The 18,908-nt window shown below is 41.6% G+C and overlaps 3 protein-coding genes across 8 annotated transcripts in view; 1 reads left to right on the forward strand and 2 right to left on the reverse strand.

Moving 5' to 3' along the window:
* Positions 1-281: 281 nt before the first annotated feature.
* NCBP2AS2 (NCBP2 antisense 2 (head to head)) lies at positions 282-1,220 on the reverse strand. Its single transcript, XM_080829581.1, has one exon. The coding sequence runs from the start codon at positions 995-997 to the stop codon at positions 698-700; it is 300 nt and encodes a 99-aa protein (XP_080685707.1). The 5' UTR covers positions 998-1,220; the 3' UTR covers positions 282-697.
* The window catches only part of NCBP2 (nuclear cap binding protein subunit 2), a 34,899-nt gene continuing 17,092 nt past the window's right edge, over positions 1,102-18,908 (forward strand). Inside the window, exons 1-5 of one of the 5 annotated variants that reach the window (XR_013968361.1) lie at positions 1,161-1,303; positions 4,548-4,729; positions 6,955-7,093; positions 7,791-7,858; positions 8,835-8,916. Coding sequence is in view for 3 of the 5 variants with exons in the window: in XM_080829536.1 (XP_080685662.1) it covers positions 1,226-1,303; positions 4,548-4,729; positions 6,955-7,093; positions 7,791-7,862 (471 nt within the window). In the remaining 2 variants the exon portion in view is untranslated. The other 4 variants (XR_013968362.1, XM_080829536.1, XM_080829537.1 and 1 more) reach the window with 4 other exon arrangements.
* The window catches only part of SENP5 (SUMO specific peptidase 5), a 49,188-nt gene continuing 39,709 nt past the window's right edge, over positions 9,430-18,908 (reverse strand). For both annotated transcript variants that reach the window (XM_080829516.1, XM_080829515.1), the window contains exons 7-10: positions 17,871-18,008; positions 15,090-15,173; positions 13,575-13,625; positions 9,430-12,707 (exon numbers count right to left, since the gene is read on the reverse strand). In XM_080829516.1, the coding sequence (XP_080685642.1) occupies positions 12,597-12,707; positions 13,575-13,625; positions 15,090-15,173; positions 17,871-18,008 (384 nt within the window). In that variant the 3' untranslated portion in view covers positions 9,430-12,596. The remainder of the gene's footprint in view (positions 12,708-13,574; positions 13,626-15,089; positions 15,174-17,870; positions 18,009-18,908) is intronic.

Here is an 18,908-nt window from a genome sequence, read left to right on the forward strand (position 1 = left end):
TTGAAGGCAGGCGCTGAAGGTCAGGGTAAAGGCTCAGAGACTTGCGGTTAAGGACTTAGGCCCTGGAATCAAACATCCCAACTCTGTAAGGACGCAGCCTACACTTCCTCCTATGAAAGTGGCTGTAAGCAGTGAGATTACCCACACCGACTGCAATTACCAAGTGCCAGCACAGAACAAACACTCAAAATGTGTTACCTAGTATTACCATGGGCCTATAGTCCCCATGACCCCTAACCCATCTCGCGGGTTAAGTACCACACTCACACCCATTACTCGGCTCATACATTTAATCAGAGGATTTTGGCAGCTGTGTCTTTCCATCCGTGCTCTCCCTGGAAGTGGCGCGCTGCTCTATCAGAGCAGAAGCAGCATCACTGAACACGAGTTTGAGTCCCACTCGCAGAGGGCACACGCCTCCGGCTGTGGTTCAGTTCACGGCTCTCCGTACGTGGTGCAGCGGGCTCCGGGCTTGGGGTGGGGGGGTCATTTCTCCACGCCGTGCCCAGTCCGATCACAGGGCTTCACCGGGAATGTCGGTTTGGCCTGGGCTTTCTGATGAACGAGGCCTCTGAAGGCGAACAGTCTGACTCCGGATTCAAAGCCGTGCACTGGGCCCAGGATGACTGCTGAGCGCCGAGGCCCGTGTCGAGCCCAGAAGGGAAAGCCGGCGACCCTGGCCCGGCCCAGCCTGGGTTTAGGGGTTAGCGCCCGGGCCCCTCTGGTTACCTGGCGGTGACCCCGGGCGTTCCCGGAGGCCGCGGCGCAGCTCCTCAGCGAAGGTGTCCCTGAAGCGGGCAGCGCGGCGACCTAGGGAGCCCGCGGGCCCAGCCGCTAGGGCTCGAAGACGCCGGGCTGCGTCCTGGCCGCGCAGCTGGGCCTGCATCAGCGCGAAGGCCGTGAGCTGCGCCGCACGCCGGATGGGCTTAGACTCGGACAGACGCTCCACCAGCTGCGGGCTGTGCAGCAGGGCGGCCAAGAGCCGCCGAAGAACCATCCTCAGAGCGACCCGGAACGCGAAGCACGCCGCTGTCGCTTCCGACGGGCGACAAATAAAGTCGGACCACGTCTGCTCCCGCGCCGCCCGCTGCCGACACTGCTGCGCTGGGATTGGTCGACAGAATTCTCACGTTCTACGGCCGCTTCGCGCGTTTCCGCTTCCGCCACCGCCGCGGCAGTCTCGTTGTGACTGGAGTGGCGGCGTTTTCGTCCACCTCTCTGCACTATGTCCGGCGGCCTTCTGAAGGCGCTGCGCAGCGACTCCTACGTGGAGCTGAGCCAGTACCGGGACCAGCACTTCCGGGTGAGGGAGGCCGGGCCGCGAGAAGGGAAGGCCCAGGGCCAGAACGCTGAGAATCGGCTTGCTCTTTTCTCATTGTGTCGTTTTCCGTTCTTTGGTTTCCCGAAACGCGAAGTGAGGCCCCGGTGCCTGCTGGGGAACGGAGCTGCAAGGGCGTTTGGATGCCACTGAATCCCCTTACCTCATAGAGCACTTGAGGCTCGCTTCCCCATTCCCTTGCAGCTGCTGCCTTTTCAGGCCAGTGCGGAGGGATTCCAGTGGCGGTAGTAACGGCGGCTTGCATTTGCACAGGCTTTGCCTCGGGAAGGTGACTTTGTGATATGAGGGGCAGGGGTGTCCTTTTTGACAACCGGAGTACGGGGAAGGGAGGCATCTTCCTGAACCACATCCTCTTTATAACTTTTTAGTTTTAACTTAGATCAGCCCTGTGGCGCGTGGAACCCTTCCCTTCCTTGGTTTCGTAGAACGGTCGTACCAAGTTCTATGCGGTAGCTGGGAGACACAAAATTGAGCCTTGTCTCCAACCATAGGGAATCCTCAGAGTGGGCAGGGAGACTGTCCAAGCTAGGCACTTTAAGAGTCTAAGTGTCAAGTTCAGAGAACTCGGTTTCAGAAGAGAGGTTTTAGTTTGGCCCATGTCATTGTGTATTTTATGGGAAAAGGGAAGGCGGCAAATATTTGAGGTGGGCTGCTCAGTCTCAACAAAGGCGGGGACGAGGTGGTGCGACACTCGTCAACCACTGATTATTAGGTAACTTTTATTGAGGGCTGTTGTTTAAAACTATTAAGTCCTAGAGGGAGAGGGAAGACAGTGTCCGCACCCTAAGAGTTTATAATTTTCCAGTAGGGATTGTAAATGCTGGCAAGTAATCATAATCTAGAGCAGAAATGGTGAGGGGAAAGGGAATCTTGTGAGGATTCAGAAGAGGGAGGCGGCGTGTGAAAGGAAAGGAGGGACGCGTTTAGAAGAGGGTGGGCGTGGAGGGTACAGCGTTGTTAGCGGGGTGGGGAAAAGGAAATTTTGTTTGAGGCCAAAGTGAGGAGGGCCTGAAATTCATTCACTAAGGCAGCCGTTTTTAAATGCTGCCAAGCAAGGTTTTCACTTCTATCTCTTACAGTTCTTAAGTTCCACATCATTACCATCTTGAATTTCAGGCATCCTATGAGAGTAAAAGTGTGAAAGGTTTCAACTTGTTCATGTTACTCATCTGTTTAGTCTAAGGCTTGTAGCTTTATTTAGATAGTAGTAAGATACTGTCATGAGGAACTTCTAGAGTTCCCTGGATGGAATCCAGGTTAATATACCTTAAGTAAGGACTTACATCACAGTTGTCTTAAACTATAGGCTGTTTGTTTAGATTACTTACATGTGTGAGAAGAGTGGAAACAAAAAAAGGAATGCCTCCCGGGTAATTTCAATAAATCTTTTAACAGCAGTGATATAAATAAGGTGAATCTACTTTATGTAATGCCTCATTCCAAAGTTCTGAAAACTTGTTTTTAATGTAGAATGACTTTACCCTGTGGACTTTTTAAGAAAGTATGAGATTGGGCATAAGACTGGGTTTGAGGGTGGTGGCGGAGACTGAGTTTGGATTTCACCTCAACTACTGAGTAGTGTATGACCTTGAACAAGTTACTTAACTGTCAAGTGTAAAATAAGGCTAATAAATTAGGACCTACTTCATTGACTTCTGAGAATTAAATGCAACTTCATACATGGAAATCTCTGACCTGTGACCCCTTGATTCGCCCTAGAGGAACATGTACCTATTTCTGTGTATGAGACCTTTTATATTCATACTTTAAAAAAATGTGTATTTGGGAGCATACCCCTCACGTTCTGTACCTTTTCTCACTGTGGTCATCACTGTCTCAGAGATGTTACTTATAACTGCATGTGCATATACATTTTTCTTGAGGCTGCATAGTTTTATATTTATTGATGTACCATAATTTATTTCATTTTCCTTTTGATGTGATTTCCTTTAGATGGTTTCTTTATCCCTCCATTCTGCCACTGAATGTGATCACGTGAGACCTGTTAGGCTGAGCTCTATGCTACAAAGCTTTCAGAGGGAAGTAATGCGAAGTCTTGTTCTCAGAGTGAAGGAAACTGGATCAGAATTATATATGGAGTAGTAAATGAACAAGGGAGGTCTCTTGAAAATGCTCTAGGGGCCTGAGTATAGATCTGTTCGGCTACTTTCCAAACTGGAATACCACTGTACAATTGGTGTTAGAGTCTTAACCTGAGAGTCTGAGAGCAGGTCAGTGGATAGGCCTTCTCTTTAGTTATTAGCATTTGTCTTCCCCAATGTGGAGGTCAGAAGAGAAGGTGAGAGGACGACCACCTGGTTTCTGTGCAGGCGCATAAAATACCATATCTAGCCCATGAGGAGCCCCAGGAATTGTCAGGTGGGTTGGCCAAAGTGCAGTTATATTCTTGTCTCTGGCTTCATCCTGTCTTCCAAATTAGGAAGACTGTCAAGAACCGAAGTTCTTGGGCGCCTTGGTGGCTCAGTCGGTTAAGCATCTGCCTTCAGCTCAGGTCGTGATCCCAGGATCCTGGGATCGAGCCCCACATCGGCTCCCTGCTCAGCAGGAAGCCTGCTTCTCCCTCTCCAACTTCCCCTGCTTTTGTTCCCTCTCTGGCTGTCTCTCTCTCTGTCAAACAAATAAAATCTTTTTAAAAAAAAAAAAAACAAGCTCTTGTTTTTAGTGATCACTACCTTTTCTCCTAAACTCAGAAAAATATCTGAGCATGTAAACCATCTAAGCAGTTGTTTTGAATATTCTCTGTGGGAATATTATAGGGGATACCCTATCTCTGAAAATCCATTTATTTTCACTACAAAAAAAGTCTTTCTAGTATATTGGTTCAAGGTCCGGAAGTTAAATTCAAGCAATGGGAGGTGCCAGTGCTGAGGATGTGGAGCTTGCAGAGAAGACAGGCCATTTGCATGGCAGTCCGGCCCAGGAGGAAGGCCACATGCGACATTGACTCTTCAGCGGTGACCATGTCCCGAAAGCAGTCTGGACCTCCAGAAGGGCGTCTTAGAACGTGAATGCCTGTCTCTGTCTCTGTCTTTCTCTTTGGCAAGGGATTTGTGGTAGACTGGGATGATGACAGAAGCTGATTCCCAAATTAGAATTAATGAGAGTTTTTGCCATACTTGGGCATACTATTTAAGCAGCACTCTTCTTGGATTGTGTTGCTTAACTTTTTCTCTCTTTGACATTCCAGGGTGACAATGAAGAACAGGAAAAATTACTGAAGAAGAGCTGTACGTTGTATGTTGGTAATCTTTCCTTTTACACAACTGAAGAACAGATTTATGAACTCTTCAGCAAAAGTGGTGACATAAAGAAAATCATTATGGGCCTGGATAAGATGAAGAAAACAGCATGTGGGTTCTGCTTTGTGGAGTATCCTTCCTGTGTGTCTGGCGTAGCTATTGGGTGAGGGTGGGGCCAAGAGTGGCTAGTTAAAAAAAAATCAATGAGGCCATCCACTAATTAGCATCCCTGTACTTTACCTCTACCTCTCCTTCCTTCATCTACCTCTGACCTTCTGCCCAATGTGCCTACACTCTTGCATTGTGAAAGCTGCTAACATTTATATTCTGTTCTGAATATTTATATTCTGTTGATTCTTTAAGAAATAATCTTTTGAAAATAGATGCTCATGGTGTTTACAGAAGTACAAAGGGTATAGTGAAAATAAAATCTCTGTACTGTTCTAAACCCAGAGAGTTACTGGTCTCTTGGGTAGCTTTCCAGCAGTGATCCTGTGGATGCGTGGTAGCCTACCGCATGCACTGTTTTTTCCCCCACCTTAGAGATTATGTTCACACACATAGGTCTACCTCTTTTTTAAGTGGCTGTGTAGTATTTTGTTATGTAGATGTATATAGCTTGATTTTATATAAAGTCAAAACCAAACTATGGTCTCCTTGGAAATACAAATATTGGACCTCCTGGATTTTTTGCTTGGGTTTTTTTCTCCTAACATTTTCTTTTTTGGTCATTATAATTCTGAGAAGTTTCCCAGACCTCGTCTAATATATTTTAAAAAATTTTCTGCCCCGAATTACCAGGGTATTTTTTTTCTTTTTAGGGGGTTGTGTTTATGCTGTAAATTTTCCTTAAATGTTTGGTGATCCCTGGGTTTCTAGTCATAATTACAGGAAAGAAGGCTAACTTTGTGGGCCCAGGCAGAGCTCTCTCAAGTTCTTGCCTCACCTTTGTTATATGTGGGTTTCCCAAATGCCAGAATGAAAAGAGATTCTATTTTGACGTAATAACGTCAAAGACACTGCCCTATAGGGTTCCTCCAGTTTGTTCAGAACTCTGTTATTCCATTTTTTATTTGCCTGGGTTTAAATGCCTTCCTGCTAGCAGGTCATCTTCCCACATACAGACCTTTAATTAAACCCTGTTTGCTGTCTCCTTCTTTAAGCCCCTTCAAGAATATTTCAAACTGTGACTTTGTTTCATCCGTTAGCACTATTCCTTCATCTTTCTTGAACCTCTAGTTTGCTGATAACCTCTTCTATTCTTTGGGTGTATGTATCTTTTCTGTCATTTTAATGGGGTCTTGAAAAGGAAATGAGGAATGTGCTCACTCTGTCAGCTTGAACTAGAAGCCCTATTTTCAGACCTATTCCAAAATTTTTATTTTGGTGTCTGATTTCTGATTTCTGCAAGCTACTTCCATTCTCCCTTCAGACACAAGGGTCAAGCGTGCCCAAATTTTACATTTGCCTCAGGTGGCAATAGCATCAAAGTTCACAGGGTACAAGGAGAACAATGAGAACACACAAAGCAAAGAAAATCCACCTTGTGGGTAATATTCAGCCCCTGAGAATTGGAATGCTTTTGCATTTGTCTTGTGTGTCAGAGATCCACAGTCATAACAGCAGATGATTACCAAAAGAGAAGCTGTCATTACCAGTGTTTTTCCTCACTTTGCCCTTTTATTATGTCATTCATTCAGCAAAAGGTTATTGAATGCCCATTATGTGCTAGGCATCATGTAGGTGTTGGACACTGGGATTTTAGCAAGTGCTTCCCTGAGCCCAGCTAATGAGCGTAATTGCTTATGGATTTTTAAAAAAATATCACCCCAAAGATAGATTGAGTGGATCTGATTAAATAGGTTTGGGAACAACTAACCTGAGTGATAGGATACTGAGTCTTTCCTTCTAAGGAAATGCAATGGCAATTCCATGTGCACTGTAACCTTCTCTTTTTATTAAGGTTGTTGTATTTGCATTTGGAATATGCAGTTCCAAATTTGGATGCTTTTGTTTCCTTGGATAAGTGTGTAGTGTGTGCTCTAAACCTACACTGAACATATTTATACTTTACAAACCAAAATATGGGGACAATGGGACCAAATAATCATCAGCATGATTTTTCAGGAAATCAAGATCAGTAGCCTTGGATAAATCCTAGTGGACTCTGCAAGTGCTCCTGGACCAACCTCAAACAGGGTTGTGCAAACCAAGTTACTGTCTCTGAAATGCATCTGGTTAGATTGTTTTTGTATTCTTTCTTAACCACTCAGTTTCATTTAGATGTGGCTTCCTGTATTTCCAAAAATGTTTGGAGAAATGCTATACAGTGTTCCTTAATACTTACAACTTAAGATACTATTCAAGAGCAGATGCAGAAAATGCCATGAGGTACATAAATGGAACTCGTCTGGATGACCGGATCATTCGCACAGACTGGGACGCAGGCTTTAAAGAGGGCAGGCAGTATGGCCGTGGGCGATCTGGGGGCCAGGTATGCAGGAAGGTTCTCTTGGCTCAGTCTTTGCCTGGCAGTTCATTCCTAGTGACAAGGGCTTCCTCAGTTTGTGTTTGCTCTTTTAGAAAATAATTTTGTGTCTTTAATTTTGTCTTGAAGTGAATCTGAAAACTACACATTAGGATTGGTAAATTATATTCTGTACATTTTCACAAGCCTCCATTATTGGACTTCTGCGAGGGGCTATTTTGCACTTGTGAGGGTCTTAAAAGGAAAATGCACTGAAAAAATTTTTAAGTTTCTGATTGTAAAATAGCCTAATTTAAGTACTTATTCTTTGGAATATGCTACTTTTCAGTGCCGGTGAGTATGAGCATGATGTTTGGCTAAAAAACAAAAAAACAACCAAAACCAAAAACATATTAGGTAGGGGCACTTGGCTGGCTCAGTTGGTAGAGCACATGACTCTTGATTTTGGGGTCACAGGTTCAAGCCCCATGATGGGCGTAGAGTTTTATTTATTAACTTAGCAAACAAAACCAGTAGGTAATCTTAATTTTGCAAGGCAGTTGAGCTTTATATCTGTTGCTCAAGAAAATGTTACGTCCTGCTTGAATGTTCACATTATGGTACCTGAAAAGGCTAAATAGTTTGCTTGCTAGTATGTTTGTGGGAGGCTTATTCCTTATACCAGTTTTCTCTATAATGTAACTTGTATTCTTTTTCAATTAAGGTACGAGATGAGTATCGGCAGGACTATGATGCTGGGAGAGGAGGCTATGGAAAACTGGCCCAAAACCAGTGAGTGGTGAGACCCCATCATGAAAACTCACTCCTTTGGCCTGTTGAATTTGCCGTGCATTACCCAAGGTCTGCAAACCTGCCCACGTTTACCATGCTTTGATCAAGGTCTCTACTGAGCTGGAACCCTTTTCATGGTTTTCTTTTGAAAACTATTAAAGGACAGAATCCAAAGGAATGCCTTTATTCTGTAGTCTTAGGATCTTGGCCATTTGTCAGGTTGCCAGAATGATTTTTGTCACCGTTATCAGAATTTGTGTTCTGTGGCAACAGATTTGTTCTGTCAGCCCAAAACACCACACTTCTTTTTGGAAGATGGAAAATTTTTAAAAATTGATAATAATTTCATGGTCTTCATGGGGGCCTTAAAATTTTTAAGTTTGCAGGAAATAAAAAAGTGTAATAAATGGGGTTTTGCTATGTTGTGTAACTTTGAATTAGTGAGATGTTTGACCAGAGTTTTTTTTCTGTGTTGAGTTCTGGTCTCTAAAAGCCAAACTTAGAGGAGTCAAGGGAGCTTCCTAGATTACTGATGCAGAAGCAAGCCTTAAAGCACTGCCCTGGGGGACACCACAGGTGTGTATGCTTTATGTATTAAGACTTTACTAGCATTTACTGTACACATTTTCAAAAGATGTGTTCTACTTAAAGATTCATTTTCAGAGCGATCTCAGGAATGGACTGGGTTTAAAAAAGAGCTTGAAGAGCAAGAGGACACTTACAAAGAACAATCAGAATTGCTTCCCACAGGAAATGTGTTTCAGCCAGTTTTCATTTGAAGTTTTTCTTCCCCCTAATTGTGCTTGCCGAGTTTCAGAGCCTGGATAGTGACCTGATAGTCTCTATAGTGAAGGGAGTCTGTAAAATTTATTTTGCATTTAAAGGTACAAGGTGATTTCTCTTATATGAACTACTGCTCATTAAACTGTTAGTCTAATATGATTTTCCCTTACTTAAGTGAAATTTTTTCATCTAGCAACAGAGTGTCTCCTAACTTCCACTAGAGTTGTTGAAAGTTGGTGCTGAAGTATCTCAGTGTGAACATCTTTCCCATTACAGTAAGTATAGGTTCTCACATTAAATTCAAGCTGATTATTTGGATTAAGAGCTATAACTAGTTGTAAGTGCTTAGGAAAGAACCATCTGCAGATGTTTAATGAGGACATACCATTTTGAAAATTTCTTTCACACTGTAGTTTGAATTAATGTATTTTATAATTTTGTAGTAAAACATAACTCAGATTTCTACGGGCCTTAAAACCACAGACGTTTGAATTGTCAGACCCAGTTATCATTGTCTCTGCCCACATGTCACCTATAGAGTGACACTGGAACTCTTACTCTGGAACATTTAGGAGTAAGGTGAATTTGCATGTCTGTTTTGTGATTTGACAGGTACCTAATATGGTAGCCACTAGCGATGCTTAGAGAACCCTGCTATCATTGCAGAAAATTCTGTTGGGCAGGGTTATGGAAGAGTAGGCTGCTTAGAGCCTACACTGGTCACAATGAACCTTGTCATGACAAGAACATGCCTTTGAAATACATGTTATTCAAGAGAACACACATTTATAAAGGTATTTAGTTTATTTTTCAAAAAAATATTTTTGCTAGAAGGTTTGAGTAATTTTACATGATCACAATCTTTAAATAAATTCTTTTTCTGACCAAAAGGTACCATTTAAGTGAACAGCTTATCTAGGCCTGTTTTTGTAACACCCAAATACAATTAGCACTTCTCTGATGGTATATTCCCTAGATCTTAATTATCTATAGGCCAGGAGGCAGAGCCTCACGTAATAAAAGCAGGTGTTTTACAACTGCTGATTAGTTCGATTTCTTAACATAATTAAACAGAGCAGGTAGTCAGTATATTCAGTTCACACTATTAACATGCCTGAAGGGTCTGATACACCCAGAGCTCTCCCAGTCAGCACTTCTAATGCAGGGAAGCAGTGAACTAAAACTGCAGAGAAAAAGGGCAGCTCTAGACTAGTGCTGGCTGTGTCCCAGTTAGGGCTGTTGTTCTGTTCCAACTATGAATCCAGTGTGACCGGTGTCACTCATATTCAGTGATAAGTAGAAAATACAGTGCAAAACCAAAAAGTGATTTGGGGACTTTTGGCAGCAACTGCTGCTTTTCCCTTCCTTAGGTTCCCTTTCTTAAGAGAACTCAACTAAAAGTTCAATTAAATCTATATCCATTGCTATAGATTTAATGTAAGGACAAATCACTGGAAAGAAAGAACTATAGTAAGTTGTTGATGGACAGGACTGGGCACAGCTTGAAGGCACATCGTAAGCAGCTTTTAGTTTGTACAAGGCCTGCACTCAACCCCAAAAGTATAAGGGCTGCCCACCTTGTGGGCACGCAAACAATTCAGTGCCAAGCTAGTGACAATAAAACAATGCCTGCCTCTTCCACCAGCAGTCCAGACTACATTTCAAAAACGTCTTTGTTGCAAGGAAGAAATTATTGCAAACATCAGGACAAAGGCCCTTCTGATATGGGGCTTGGGCTACATAGAGGTTCACACCTAATCATGAGAATAGGGGGAAAAACCAACTATGTGTGCTAAAACCAAGTTCCACGAACAGAAACATTTTGAACCACATTCTTAAAATATCTGACATTTAGGCAAAAGCATGCTGGACAGTGCACCTCAAGGCGCCTTATTAAAGTGGAAGTAAAAGGGAAGCTGGCCTTGGACAGTTCACTTTAGTTACCTATGTGCACCCCTGCTTGCCTCAGCACCCAGAGGGTGACCATTTCTCAGACTGTAGGAAACAGCAATTCAAGTTTGGGACATGAAGATTCAGGACACAGTTTTGGTGTCTCTTCTACATACCTGGTTCTGTCAGTGAGGAGGTGAGCTGGAGCTCTGAAGTTTAAGATAGGGAGTCCACAGCCTAGTTATACTGGATACTTTGTATAACTACCTCCCTGCCCCCCAAAAGTTAGGCAGATGTCTTACATGCAGATCTGAAAAAACTTCATGTTTGGGTAATTACGTCGGAAAACCTCAAGACAATATCCTCCCTGCTTAAACTGTCCTCTTTGTTAATGATGACATAACCCTAACTGTAGCAGCATAAAGTGTCTCTGATCGCAGTGAGAAATACTGAGCTGGTTTTACAGTAAGTCCAGAGTGCTCTGGAGAGTACTGGGGCTCTTTACAATGTAAACATTGGTGTTGGTGTTTGGAATGTCTGGGAGTGGGAACCCTGCGTGTAAACATGTTCAGACTCTACCCTTGACTGCTGGCAACCTCACCTTCTGGCCAAGTTTAAACTGCATGTTTCAGCTGCTTATTTTCAATACTCACACCTAAACAGGCATAATGCCAAGTATCTTCTGTCATTTACTTGGTATTCTGTGTAAACTTCTGAGACTCTTACATACACCTTTGTGTTTTTTTCTGCCCCAGTTCAGAAAAGATAATTGGGTAACTTAACATGCATCTTTCCAAATTCCCTTTCAAGTATCACAAAAGGCTAGAATAAAGATGCAAGATCCATTACTTAAATCCTACTGCAGCTAAGCATAAGGACAGGGTCACTTCTGCTTTCCCCCAGTAGGCGAGGCTGATAGAAGTGGGAAAAAAAAAAAAAGGACCCCAGCGCTGGAGTCTCAGGGTGGTCAGGAGAGGCCAGATGAGGAGCCCTGCATGCTGCTGAGATGGCCAGAGGGAAGAGCAAAACACATTATCTGCTGTGCTCCTCTGCAGTCCAGTCTTGTTACCCTTCCTCTTCTCCCTACCCATCTGCAAAAGACCTGGTCAGTCTTTAGTTTTGAAGATTTATATTTTAAACACCTTTGGGGGAAAAAAGGTGTTTGGCAAATCTTAATTTCTTCCATATGGGAGACCACACAAGGATAACAGCTTGTACTCAGAAAGGCTGAATTCTCATGTGTTCGACCACTAGTTTAATGGATATTAACATTTTTAATGGGCCAAAACCAAAAATCCAGAGAATTCAGTGTTCCAGCCAAAGACTTCATAAGACTTAGGCCTTTTTGTTACAATTCTTAAAGCCAAGATTGAAATTTCTCATGTCTTAACTGGACATCCAAAGTTGTCTTTTTCTCCCACCTCAACTCCCAAAGTAGGCACTTATATGTGCCTCTCTAAACAGAACACACCGGTCAGGTTTTGGCCACTTTCTTCTCACCCTCCAAAAGGAATGCAACTCACTCGGCAAGACTCACTTGGGAGAGGGAAGTCAGTGAAAGGTGCAGCAGGTAAAAGGACTGGCTTTGTCAAAACCACCACTCCTAGCTACCCTTTACGCCCCAGGGAACAACTGTCATTCTCAGAGTTACGTTGAATTAAAAACATCCTGCACTTTTAGGTTCTGGGATTAAATTTTAAACCTGTATTCAGTTCACGTCTAACTAAGTTTCAAAAGCCGCACCAAATCTACTAGGCTTTTTTTTTTTTTTTAATACTCTGCACTGCATGCTCTGTCTATATGCATGCGTTTGGATAATAAATATTAAATATGGGGGGAAACACACGGAATCCATAAAATTAAAAATGAAACCAAACTGAACATTAAAAAATAGTACATGGTAGCTAGAGAAATGAATAGGGCAAAAAAACAAATTTGAGGTAACAATAGTGGCCCAATACCACTGATCTGAAATATCTGTAAAAATTCAAATAAGTGTTTGGAGATTCAAGTAACAAACCATCTGCTTCAACTTGGTCAGACCTCCCAGAGTCCCTGCTGAGTTTCAGTCCATGAGCCGGCACTCACACAGCTCCTTGTAAATCCTCTTCCGCACTCGGGGCATGTCCTCTTGGGAAAACTGGAAAGGCTGCTCTAAGGCGAGGCACTTGCAGTACTGCAAAGGTCGCAGAAACACTTAAGTGGCATGTGGAGCTAGGAAGCAGCCCAGTGTATTTTCCCAGATGTAGACCTAATAGAATAGGGTTCTAAGGCAGCATTTTAAAGTTTGGATGTAAAACACATTGCTTTAAAACATTTACCTCCAAATTAGAGTCACCTCCCCTGGTAAGTATCTCACTTGGGGACTCCCCTTTGGCCACACAATACTGTAAGAAGCAGAAACTGATAAAAGAGGCTCCAATTCTTCTAAAGGTATAATGTGCAGAGACAGCAGCTAGACCTAACATAGTCTTTAAGTGAGAAACTCAGTTTGTTTTCAACCCAAGACATTCATGAGTCAGAGAAATGAGCCCATCTTTCATGATCTTTGCAGATCTCTAAGCTCATGAATTATATACAATTTCCTTTGTAAATATAATGTTTAACAAAAATTTCAGTAGCCCTTAAAGATCACTAAGGAACTCACAGCAGGAGAAAGCAGTTTTTGAATGTGGCCCTTATTTAAAATGTAGTTTTTACTCTGGTTAAAGACCACTTGCCAATGGCTAAAAAATATATAGTTAATTCTGCAAATGCCAAGGGTCTACAGTACAGATTCAGATCAGTTTCCAGTGTGCCTTACTAATAACCTCTGTTAAGAGGTGGATACCTGTTGTTCATTCTTGGCTTTAGAAGGTGTTGCTTCTAAAGATAACGCATCTGAAAATGCAGAATCTACAGCTCCCCAGCAACAAAGGAAGGGAAGGAGGAAATACTGTTACCTGTTCCTGTGCCAGGTACATATCACAGGGGCTCCCATCTGTCTAAGCCCGACAAATTTTAATTCACACATCCTAAATTCTGGAAAAAGAGATATCTTTACCTGGAGCACAAAGACTCCACAGTCACTGTCATTTTTCTGTTGTGGAATACACTAAAGAGAAAAACAAAATGATCATTAAAATAAAACCCAAGTACTTGCCTTCAGATAATTTGTTTTTATGGAAAGATGAGCAAAAGACAAAAATCCATCTCTGTCCAAGATAGCTGGTGTACTGGTAAATACCTCTGGTATTTAAAGTATGGGATTTTATAGAAGTATCTAGCCATATCAAAAGAGCAAGCAACCAACTGTAATTTACAGAACATTCTGCCTAAATGGGAGAAATAGGAAATCAAACTCCTACTTTAAAACTTCCATTTGGATTACTAGTTCTGCTGTCAGATTACTGACCAAAATAGGATTGTGGATCAAAAAGCGTATGCCTGGACTCTGAATACTTCCTAACGATCCTGCTTATTAGCAAGGAGATCTTTTGATCTCCTACTACACAAATCTTTACTCTTTCAAAGAAATCATAAAGATAAGCAGGTTTCCAAAAGAACTGGTTATGTATTCCGCCTAAAATGGGAGTATGAAAGATCCTGACTAAATTTAGAGTACCTGGATATTCTAGTTGGGTAAATTTAGAAAATTTACAAGTTCAGTTCTGGTTTAAACTAAAAGACTAGGTTATTAAAAGAAAATTTATGCTTTTAAACCTTAGCATTCAGTACAGTTCAAGGATGAACAAATCTGGTCCTTTTGGGTTTGGCTTAAAGTTTGTTTCAAGACTCTACCTCTTTTAAGATTGTGTTCAGTGATCCAGACAGACCTGAGGTCAAGGGCCTGACTCTGAATAGTTTTGATGGCCTTTGGGGAAGGTCACACCTATGCTTCAGTTTTCTCACCTATAGAATAAAGATGATGCTCATCCCTAAATGACCAATCTGCCTACCTCACAGGTTGTAAGGATCAGATGAGATCACACAGGCAAAAACTTTGAAAACAATAAAGCAGTGACCATAAAATGTTAAGACACTGGTATCTGCGACAGCAATGAGAAGACATGCCTGGGCACTCAGCCCCACATATAGCCTGAGTATCTATAGGGCAAACGTAGTGCTGCTTTCAGACTGAAACACTCAAGACACTGTCTTCCCCAAATGCCTGGTAAGAAGCCCAGTGCACTTCCTCCCTTAGTGGATCCAAATGGTCATTTCAGCATTTCTCTGGGTCTATGTGGGTCATCTGGAAATAAGAGGCAAGAGGCAGGCACCACCAAAAGAAGAAAGTTACATATCTATTTTTTTCTTTTTTCCCCCCCAATACAGCAATCATATTAGCAGCTGCCCCAAGGATGAAATGAGTAAATTTGTTCCCGACAAGCACTGGGAAACGAAGCCGCTAGATGATCAATACTAAACAGAGGTTTACTCTAAGCTGCCTCTCTGCAGCCTCCAGACTCTCACTGGTTATCTCCATCATCAGTCTTAAAATGCTTCTTAAAGACACCCACCCCTAAGATGATTCCATCCCCCTGACATGCCTGAGTTTCCATTTTTGTCACATACTTACCTTTGTAACAGCAGTCTGCCAACCCTGAAGAAATTCAGGTCTATTTTTTTCTCTGGCTTCAGTCAGCAAATACTTTCTTATATTCTGGTTAAAAAGAAACCACAACACAGATGCTGTGTTCCATCAGTTGGTGAAAAATGGAACCTGCCCACAGCAGATAGAAGCAAAGGAGGAGGCTGTAGCCCCACCACTGGGCAAAGTCTGCATTAGAGTTTAAAGTTTAAATAAGCTGAACCTTATTTCTGACCTTTCACTTCACAGTGACTCAGACCTTCTATACTCAGGTATGCATTTAGGCTGTGGACACCTGTATATGTTTCAGTTGGAACTTTTTATAAGATGGTCAGCCTTTTCCAGCAGTAAGCCAACTTGCTGAATGAGAAATTTAAATAAATACTGGCATGACAAAAAGAAAGTCCTGATTACTGCCAATGCTCAATACAAAGAAGGAACCCATGGCCGAAATCAATAACTGGAACTAAATGAAAAACATTCCCAGCCTTAGATACTCTGTATTTTGAGGGCTGTAGGTAAAGGTATAATGCAGTTTCTAGAAAGTTATACTGAAACCCATTCTGGATACTATATACAGTCAAGTCCACTGCGGAAATCTCTAACAGGATGAAGCCTATCAGAGTTTCAAACTTTCCTTGTGCCATCTACATCCATAGCTCTCTCTGCATCTAAGGTGAAGTCAGACGTTACAGGACTTAAACTAACCCCTCTGAAGATGAAGTATGTTTATACATACAACTGTGTGTTTATGTACACATGCATGTACACACATGCATACATATTCTACCGCATCATTCTGCAACTTGCCTTTTAAAACCCAGTATATCTTGGAGATCTTTCCGTGTTAGGACATGGAAATCTGTATTTTTTTTAACTGCTATGGTCAGTTTAACAATATGAAAACACTATAGTGTATTTAGCTATTCTGTTGGTAGAGCTAAATTTAGGTGGTTTTGATTTTTTTTACTATCAGTAATGCTGCAGTGAACATCCTGGTACTTGCCTTTAACTGTGCACATACATACACAAGCATTTTTATGGAGCAGATACCAAGAAACAACTGGTGTGCAATAGGATATACTTTTCTTTTTTAATAGGCTGCATGCCCAACATGGGGCTTGAACTCATGACCCTGAAATGAGTGCATACTCCACTGACTTGAGGTAGCCAGACCCCTCTAGGACGTACACCTTTATAAATTTATAAAACACTTAGAACTGATCAGAATTTAAATTGTCCCCCAAGGGGCTTGCTATATCAATTCATACACTCCATCAGAAAATAGGAAAGCTGGTTTCCTTATATCCACATAAACACCTGAATACCATCAAACTTGCCTACTCCAAAACATGGAGCCCTGATATAGTTTTAATTTGCATTTCCTGTACTTCTGGTAAGACTGATCATCTCTCCATGTGTTGACAGGCTATTTGCATTCTTCCTAAAAAATTACTTAATTTAACCTTTGTCCATTTCTATTAAGTCCTTTTATTCATTTGTAGGAGTTCTTTATATATTCTGGGTAGTGATTATTATATACGTCACAAACATTTTCCCCATGTCTACCCTTATCTGTGAATTTTATGGCATACAGTTTTAAATTATGGTCCAGTTTATCAGTCTGTTCTTTTATGTCTTTTTTTGCTTTTATGGTTCTATGTAAGAAATCCTTCCCTAATCCAATAACTTAACATTTTCTGTATTTTATTCTTTTACAGTTTTGTGTTTTATATTTAGGTCATTGTTTTATGTGGAATTTGTTTATACAAATAGTGTGAAGGAGCTGTATTTTACTTTTCCAAATAGACAGCTGCTTTTCACAACAGCATGTACTGAATAGCCTGTCTTTTCCCAATTTTATCATATACCAGGTTCCCTCATATACATGAGAAATTTCTGGATTCTCTGTGCTGTTCCACCAATTTACTTGTCTATTCCTAAGCCAATATAAATACAGTTTTATTTATTAAAACTGTGTGTTATGGTTTGATATGCAGTAGACCAAGGATTCCTTCCCCCATTGTTCATGCTATGAATTCTGCAATATGGGTTTTAGGATAAGCTTATCAGGTTTCATTCAAAATCCTCTTGGGAAACTGATTATGACAAATGGGTATATATTAATTTGAGGATAATTGATCTCTTTCTAATACTGAGTCTTCCTTTCTTTCCATCTGCCCAGAGTTCCTTTAAATATAGAGTTTTATCTTAAACAACTTCTGTAATTTTTGCTAAGGTATACTCCTGGGCAATTTACATCTTTGTTGCTTTTGAAAATGGAATCTTGTTTTTAGTTGAATTTCCTAACTCATCCTTCTTAGAGAAAATCAGGGAACCTATTGATTTTTTCTTGCTTGCCTCCTACCATCCTGTTGAACTCCTGTTAGTTGAGCTCTCATATTTTGCCAGCTGATTCTCTTGATTATAACTCATTCTGCATGAGTTATTTTGAAGCTACGTGCCCATTACAGCTCTAAGAGAAACAAAGAAAACGATTTCTGTCCACATACAAAATGTAGCTTTATGGGAAGGCAGAAAAATATTTGACAAAATCTAAATAGGGCATGTCTCAGAGGGGAGATCCAGATCACAGACAGCTACCTCCCCCCAACCTGGGGATTCCTCCTGCAGTAGTCCTTTTCTCTCCCAACATTTTTGAAAGTCTGTATGACAGAAACTGATGCTCTATCAGACTGACTTCTGCTGTTCTAAGATACTGTTTGATCACAAGATGAATGAGAAAATACAAGCAGTATATTAACTTACCTCTACACAAAACTTAAAATGAATGCCTTGGGAATCATAAAATGAAATAATTCGATTAGAGAGTGTCACGGTAATGAGAGACCAGTGGACTTCCAGGTGAATAGGAATCAACAGAAGACTCTTTTTAAACAAATCCACCTGATTAAAAAGAAAAAAATGCAGCCATCACCACAGACTATCCAAAAGAACAATGGCAGCAGCTTCCGTTTACTGACTTTTGACCCGCCCATGGCCATAAAAGCAGAAAGTGGTGAAGCCAAAATTTGAACCCAGGTTGGAATCTAAAGGCCCATGCTTGTAACTACTAAGCCATAATAGACAATAAGAAAACTGAAGATCTAGAAAGCACCACTTCACATTTAACCTGACACACCTGTGCATACACCTTTTCAAGTAGTTAACATTGCTTAGCCTCTTACTTTTATGCTTAATTTTCTTGTGTACACATTTGACTTTGACTCAATTCTTACTTAGAAAGCAATCATGGTATTAGAAAACAGCAGACTATAAGCCTTCTTTATTTACAGACTCCATATCATAGTTATGATCATGGGCTTGGAAGTTAAGTCTGGTTAATTACACCTCCTCCACCTACTGGCAAGATGACTTTGGCAAATTTTTGTAGCTTCTTTGTTCCTTGATTTCTTCAACTATAAATTACTGATAACAATATCTACCTTATGAAGCTGTTGAGAGTGATAATACATGTAAGATGTGTAAAACTGCTTTCACACATTACATGTAGCCAGTGAATCTTAACTATCACCATTATCGCTACCCTCAGGTCTCCCAGATATCGAAATTGAGAAAAATAGCCTTAATAATTATTTACACATGGGATGCCTGGGTGGCTCAGTCGGTTGAGCTGCTGCCTTCGGCTCAGGTCATGATCCCGGAGTCCTGGGATCGAGTCCCGCATCGGGCTCCTTGCTTGGCGGGGAGCCTGCTTCTCTCGTTGCCTCTGCCTGCCACTATGCCTGCTTGTGTGTACTCTCTCTCTCTCTGACAAATAAATAAACAAAATAAAATCTTTAAAAA

The sequence above is a fragment of the Martes martes genome (genome assembly GCF_963455335.1).
Source record: "Martes martes genome assembly, chromosome: 1".
Taxonomy (NCBI): domain Eukaryota; kingdom Metazoa; phylum Chordata; class Mammalia; order Carnivora; family Mustelidae; genus Martes; species Martes martes.

Excerpts from the sequence above, each read along its gene's own strand:
- NCBP2AS2 (XM_080829581.1), bottom strand. The coding sequence starts at position 997 with ATGGTTCTTCGGCGGCTCTTGGCCGCCCTGCTGCACAGCCCGCAGCTG.